General features: G+C 40.7%; 1 protein-coding gene across 2 annotated transcripts; it reads left to right on the top strand.

The window, feature by feature from the left end:
* Window positions 1–400: 400 nt before the first annotated feature.
* On the top strand, window positions 401–6,067 carry LOC101768937 (peptidyl-prolyl cis-trans isomerase CYP59). 2 transcript variants are annotated; one of them, XM_004966242.3, is made up of 14 exons: window positions 401–782; window positions 1,405–1,509; window positions 1,767–1,884; window positions 1,992–2,042; window positions 2,140–2,231; window positions 2,363–2,462; window positions 2,852–2,971; window positions 3,076–3,153; window positions 3,358–3,404; window positions 3,495–3,550; window positions 4,326–4,366; window positions 4,844–4,949; window positions 5,090–5,222; window positions 5,365–6,067. In XM_004966242.3, exons 1-14 carry the CDS (start codon window positions 685–687, stop codon window positions 5,828–5,830), a joined length of 1,611 nt encoding a protein of 536 aa, XP_004966299.1. In that variant the 5' UTR covers window positions 401–684; the 3' UTR covers window positions 5,831–6,067. The 2 variants fall into 2 exon arrangements, with proteins under 2 accessions (XP_004966299.1, XP_004966300.1); XM_004966243.3 differs by lacking the exon at window positions 1,992–2,042.
* The last annotated feature ends 884 nt before the right edge of the window (window positions 6,068–6,951 follow it).

The following is a 6,951-nucleotide window of genomic DNA, read 5'->3' as shown; positions in this document are numbered from 1 at the left end:
GAAAAAAACAGTATCAATATTGTGTTTGTGATTCATTAAGAAATATTAGTAGTTGTCCTATGAATTGGAAACAAGGGTACCTTATGTATAGTGATTAATTAGAGATTGAATGAACAGCACCTCCTCAGTTAATTGTGCTTGCTGAGTGGTCAAAACTCAAATGTAACGTGCTAAACTCTTCCTGTCGATGGTCTTCTGTCAGAATTCGATGACCAAAAAGTATCATTCAGATGCTCCTCATGTGCAATTGGTGGCGAGCGGGCCACGAATTGGGTCTACTAAAAATCACTTTGGGCCCGCAAATCAGTCCAAGCGGGAAGCGCTCCCGGCCCGACCCAACCCAACAACCGGTTCGTCGTCGTGCTCGACTAGAGAGCTCTCTGGGCCGCAGTTGGACTCTTTCACGAGTCGAGCGAGCGTCTCCCTTCTCTTCTTCTTCGGCGACGGCGCACCCGCTCACTCGCCCGCCGCCTCCCCTCCGGTCAGCTCCCACCCCGTCCGCCTGGGGTTGCCTCCTCCAGACCGGACAACGACGCGCCTCCTCCCTCGTCTGCCGCTTACTCTGAAGAGACCCCAGGAGCATCCGGCGCCGCGCTATCCCGCTCTCCGCCTTGTCTCCCTCCAAATCCTGTCTCGCCGCCGTTCGACAGCCGGAGGGCGGAGGGAGGCGGATAAGTTTCGGAGATGTCGGTGCTCATCGTCACCAGCGTGGGCGACATCGAGGTGGATCTCCACACCGACAAGTGCCCCCTCACCACCAAGAACTTCCTCAAGCTCTGCAAGTAAGCGTTCCCTCGCGTCTAGGGCTTGTTCAATCTCTGGGTCAATACGTAGTTTTGGGGGCAGCACGGTTTTTGGCTGATATTTTGTCTTGGATCAAGCTGTTGAGTTGGCGAATTAGGCGTTGTAGGACCATTGGTTTGATTGTATTTTTAGGGTTGCAATTGGTGTGTGTTGGCTGTAAGTTACTGAAAGTAATTGCTAGTGTGATTCAGACTAATTTACCTGTAGTTTGGTAGGATTCGTAATCCCAAACACCTCCTAGCTGCCTACTGCTTGCTAGTCCTGTTAATTTGTTTTGGAGGGATGCTATTGTAAATTTTGAAATTGTTGTGCTGCAGGCTTACATAATTACTACATGATCACATCTTATATAAGGACAAATTGCAGTTAGGTCAGTTAGGCTACTTGCACCTTTATAGAGCTGATAAAGCCACCGCGATAATTTGCCTAGTGTCCTTGTCATCAATTTCTATGACATTCTGGGGCCTGAATTTAGCATATACTGTGGTTCCTTTCTGTTTTCTTCTGATTCGAATCTTCAATACTAAGTCCATGAATGTGAGATTATCATTTCAGATCATTAGGGTACTTATTCTTTGGTTTTCTTCTTTGACTGACCAGAATGAAGTACTACAATGGGTGTCTGTTCCATAAGGTGGAGAAGGATTTCCTGGCACAAACTGGCGATCCAACTGGAACTGGCACAGGCGGTGATTCTGTGTACAAGTAAGCAATTCTTCTGACTGAAATTTTGAAATGTCTCTTAGTTCATGCCACCAAAGTTTCATCTCTTAATGATATACTGTGGTATCCTTCATCATAGATAGAACTAGTATCTTCAATTGTTACAATGCATGTATAATTTTGATAGAGCCTTTCTTACTTCTTTGTGCCTTTTCATATCTGTATACAGTTGTTGTTAAAGTATCTTACTATTACATAATGTCGAATGTATGCCTCAAAACTATATCTTGTTCTGTCAGATATCTCTATGGTGATCAAGCTCGATTTTTTGATGATGAGATCCGTCCAGAGTTGAGGCATTCAAAAACTGGAACTGTTGCCATGGCAAGTGCTGGTGAAAACTGCAATGCCTCACAGGTGAAATGCCTGCCCAGCTGTCTTAATTGATAATATTTGATGTTTCATTTTTCAGAATCTCATTGCTTGTTTTGACCTTCCATTTATGTGTTTTTTAATGTTTTTAGTTCTACATTACCTTGAGGGATGAGGTGGACTACCTTGATGATAAACACACTGTGTGTAGTACTTGATTCCGTTAACCGATATGTTTTTCTTATGAACCCAGAATTCTTTTGTTTGCAACAATTCATGTGTTTGTTATGTCGACCATAGGTGTTTGGGATGGTTGCTGAAGGTTTTGATACACTGGCAAAAATAAATGAAGCTTATGTTGATGATAAAGGAAGACCATTCAAGGACATAAGGTGGAGTATTATTGATTAATGCCGTAGTTACAACATAAATACCAGAATTCACTTTCTCCAGCATTAGTTTCCTGCCTTGACTTTTTTTTTCATTCCTGGTTGTTGACCTCTCACAACATAATTATTTGCAGAATTAAACATACATATGTCTTAGATGATCCTTTTGATGATCCTCCTCAGCTCGCTGAACTTATTCCAGAAAATTCTCCCACAGGAAAGCCACGTGATGAGGTAGTTTGACTATTCTAATCGTGTTCACTTCAGTATTATGAGCTGATGAGTCAAAATGCTTCAACTTAATCAGAGGCCACGGTTCATTTCATCATTTACTTTCTTCTTGGCTTCTTTATGCTGGCTATCAAGAATTTTGATTTCAAATTGCTGTTGTGGCAGACTGCAGAGTGTTTTTTTCAACCTATTTCTTTTTATTTGTCTGTGTACCTGTCTAGAATTTCGGTTTGAAATTTGGGCATGGTATTTATCGAGTGCATTCATTCCATTTAACATTGAAACCTCCCTTGTTCTACGTATACCAAACGCTATAAAGGAGGTCTTGAATCCACTATTAGTCCTGCAACATGCATATCTCCTGATTGTTCTTTTTCATGGCGAGTGCACAGATTGCAGAGGAGCGCTTAGAGGATAGTTGGGTCCCTTTGGACGAAACAGTGGCTCCTGAAGAACTTGAGGAGATGATCCGCTCTAAAGAGGCGCACACAAATGCAGTAATCCTTGAGAGTGTAAGTCCTGGTTCCAAATCAAAGCCAGCAGCTTATACATTATTAGTTCAGTACTAATATCATGTTTATAACTGGTTAATACTTAATACCTTTTGTCTGTGCAGTTGGCAGATATTCCAGATGCTGAGATTAAACCACCTGATAATGTTTTGTTTGTTTGCAAACTCAATCCAGTAACTCAAGTAATTCCTAATTTCTTCCCTTTAAGTTATCCACTTCATTGGACTTTTTAAAATGTGTTAGCACTGATTTGGTGGAATTATCTACATTTCTTTGGCTCTTGTTCATAGAAATGTCTAGTATTCTACTGCTGTGGCTACATTGCTGATTATTTGAGGCCTTAAGCGTCCATAATTTTTTTGCTGAGTAACTTAACTATTTTGCAGGATGAAGATTTATACACTATTTTTTCTCGTTTTGGAACTGTGACATCGTGAGTGCCTTTTTTAGCACTATTTGTGATTTTGTGTGCATCTACTTGTTTATTCTCATCTTTCAATTTATTCTCAACTCTTGCTTGCAGAGCTGAAATAATTCGTGATTTCAAGACTGGAGATAGCTTATGTTATGCTTTTATTGGTGCGTTTCATCCCTTGAAAACTCTTACGATGTTGACAAGTACTGTATTGCTATTCGGCTAGATCCCTAGTTGCAGTTTGTTTGTTGCATGGGCAGGTGGCTGCCTGAGGCTCCTACCATCCATTTCGTTTGAATTGCTGATTGCATACCCTATGAATAGGCAACAGGAATTGCTGAACGTATGATGGCTATTTAGAGGTTGAGAGAACATCAAGTACTAAACAAAGGGGGAAAATAGTTACTTGCTGATCTGTTTTCTGTTCTCTCTTTTTTTCTAAAGAAAATAATCTGCTCTCCTTAATAGTAGAAAACCTCCCACTTTCTTTCTCAAAGTTCCATTGTAGAACTATATACATGGTGACAATAATAGTTTTGAGAAACTTGCATTCTTCAATATGAAGAAATAAGCACCCAAATTTGAGTCAAAGAGGACTCAGCATGGGTTGTGGGGACACCTCTAAGGCTCTCACCAATTGTTTTTTTCAACTGCAGATAGTGAAAAACTGCATGTAGATTGTAGATTTTTAAATCTGGTGCAAGCCATATTGCTGGATTGTTACAATCTAGGCGCTAGACTGCTGTAATCTGATATTACAATCTGGGCGTTTGATTTGAGCTTCAGATTGTGCAATTGCAAGCTGAAACAAACAGGCCCTGTGCTAGTTTCAGTTCCTAATATGTTCTGACAATATCTGTGAATCCTCCTAGATTCATTATGCTTGACTGAGTGGCCTAATAGACATGCTAAAAATTTATCTTGATGGTCTTCTTTCAGAATTCGAGACAAAGGAGGCTTGTGAACGTGCATATTTCAAGGTCAGTACCTCAGGTTTCCATGTGCATGTGCATTCACTGTACTAGTGTACTCTATCGTTTTGCAGGCATATTTTATTGATTACTCCTCACTAGTCAATTTAACATGATATTAGTGCCATGCCAAAGTTTCGTATACCTTTTTAAGCATATGTGGAGTCTACCTTGTAGTTTCATCGATTTTAGTTAGCCCAGTATGAACAGTGGGTAAAAAAGAGAAGAATGGACTTAACAAAGCTGACGCAATTTGACAGAAGGAAAAAAAAAAGAGGGAGGGTGCAGAAAATTAAAAATGAAAACAGGAAAAACTGTCAACTGAGGAAAGAGGAAAAATGAAACAAACAGCTTGAAAGACTACCGAGCGAAGTTTTGTGCCCAGAGCAGAGTTTGAGATTTGCATTGAACATATTGATTCTCATGTGTTATTTCATTTATGAATAATCCCAAGAGGTCATTGCTTACACTGTGCTATATTTGTAGATGGACAATTGTCTTATTGATGACCGGAGAATCCATGTTGATTTTAGTCAGAGTGTTTCAAAGCTATGGGGTCAATTCAGACAAAGCAAAAGAAATGCGAAGAAAGGTAAAAGGTCCTAAACAATATTTTCCTTGTCCATAATGTTGTTATACCATTTTCATATGTATTGAATGTTATGTTATCTTTAGTATAGTACTAAACCATTCTCTTGGAAAAAATGTTGATACCATTCCTCCTCGTTTCAGATGGGTGTTTCAAGTGTGGTGCCCCTGATCACATAGCCAAGGACTGCGACCAAGATGGTGACCAGAAAAACAAAGGGCAAAACTATGTTCTGAAAGATGAAAATGCACAGCGTGGTGGAAATCACCGTCGAAGGTCACTTCTCTACCCTTCTTTCTCCTGATGCACAAAAATTTTTGAACATCATCTCATACTTTGATAATCCACTGCTTTCTCCTTATGCACAAAAATTTTTGAACATCATCTCATACTTTGATTATCCACTGTCATTATGCAGCTATGATCTAGTCTTTGACGAAGATGATGCTGATTATTCTGATAAGAAAGATCACGAAAATGGCCACAGAAGAAAGATCCAAAGAAATGATGATCGAAGATCAGAGCTTCCACCTCGTGGTGATCGTGATAGGAATAACCGTGAGAGAACTTACAGTGATGAGAAAGGAATCAGGCGTGGTAAAGACGATGATAGGAACAGAGGGGGTCGGAAAAATGATGACTACAGATCTGGTGATCGAAGCTCTAGTAGATATGATGATCGTGATTATAGCAAGCGCCATAGCAGGAACAGAAGCGGAGATGATGAAGATGATTACAGACTAAGGGATAGATCGGATGGTGAGCGGGACCACAGGAAAAGGAGCCCGGAAAGTAGACGTAGAGAAGATGGTGGGCACCGCGAGAGAAACCAACACTCTGATGATAGATCCTATAAGGAGAAGAGGCACAGAGATGGTAGATAGATTTATGTACGACTGTTGGTTTTGTGATGCCTGCTTTACACTGATGTCAACATGTATTCCTTAGCTCAAAATTTTCTGTTTAGTCAATGTAACAGTTTTGAGTGACGTTGAATTTTGTAGCGTCCATGTCTCATTAGACCTTCCTATGTTGTACAGCATTTGCTGGATATTTTGTTGCTGTGCGGACTCAAATTTCCTGTCTAGTTGTACGCTTATTGTATCGTATGATTGGCTGCATAGCAATGTCGTTACTCTCGTATTTTACATTTTTACTGGTTACTCCTTCCATCCCAAATTGTAGGTAGTTTCGGTATTCATAGGTTCATAGTTTTTCTATATCTAGATATAGAGTAAAAACTATATACATATAAAAAGACAAAAAGAGTACATTTGATAATTCTGTTTGTTTCAGTCTTCAGTGCCGCATGTTGAGGAAGGGGGTTGACTTAATTCACGGAGCACGGGGGCTTTAGCACTGAAACGTCAGTGTTTCCTTAATATTTTGTAATTTTTGTGTGTAGGCATATGTATTTATTATTATTCGATATCACACCAAAACAAATCTTATCATGCCACAAGGCCGGCCCAGTAAGGCCATTGGGAGTGCCGTATCTTGCGGCCCACGAGGGATGGCTGTTTGCAGAGCAGCACATGCAAACCCGGGGAATGCTGTTTAGTCCCGCACTGCTTAGCCTGGAGGAGATTAGCCAACAGTCACACGTCTTATAGAGTGGCAGCTGAAACTATAGAACCCAAGCAGCTGCGTGGTGAGCACAAAGCGAACTATTCTTTCGCCTTTTACTAAAGAATACCGTGTGCACGCCACAATAAGCAGCATACTCTAATTTTTGGAGGGTGCTTTCTCCTTGATGAGGAAGCCCCCAACAAACCAAATTTTAAAGATTCGAGGATGTTTGGTTTCTCTTTTGAGTAACAGTTCTTTAACTAGGATAGAAATAGAGATGTTTCAAAACTAGATTGTATTGTTCGAAGTGATTAATTCCGAGGTCGATTGCTTGCCGTGGGTGCAAAGATTGCGACGACGAATAAAAGGATCCAACAAAGCAAAGTGGCGCCAAGGCTGGATCGATCTACGAAACGGCTCTGGCGCTGCCATGCTC

The sequence above is a fragment of the Setaria italica genome, chromosome IV, assembly GCF_000263155.2.
Source record: "Setaria italica strain Yugu1 chromosome IV, Setaria_italica_v2.0, whole genome shotgun sequence".
NCBI classification, from domain to species: Eukaryota; Viridiplantae; Streptophyta; class Magnoliopsida; order Poales; family Poaceae; genus Setaria; species Setaria italica.
The sequence above is the reverse complement of the archived record's forward strand: the minus strand, read 5'-3'. Positions and strand labels throughout refer to the sequence as shown.

What these genes read in the sequence shown, in the direction of transcription:
- LOC101768937 (XM_004966242.3), top strand. Translation starts at nt 685, where the DNA reads ATGTCGGTGCTCATCGTCACCAGCGTGGGCGACATCGAGGTGGATCTC. An exon ending in ACCTTGATGATAAACACACT is followed by an intron (nt 2,043 to 2,139) that starts GTGTGTAGTACT and finishes TGTCGACCATAG; the next exon opens with GTGTTTGGGATGGTTGCTGA. An exon ending in CGTTTTGGAACTGTGACATC is followed by an intron (nt 3,405 to 3,494) that starts GTGAGTGCCTTT and finishes TCTTGCTTGCAG; the next exon opens with AGCTGAAATAATTCGTGATT.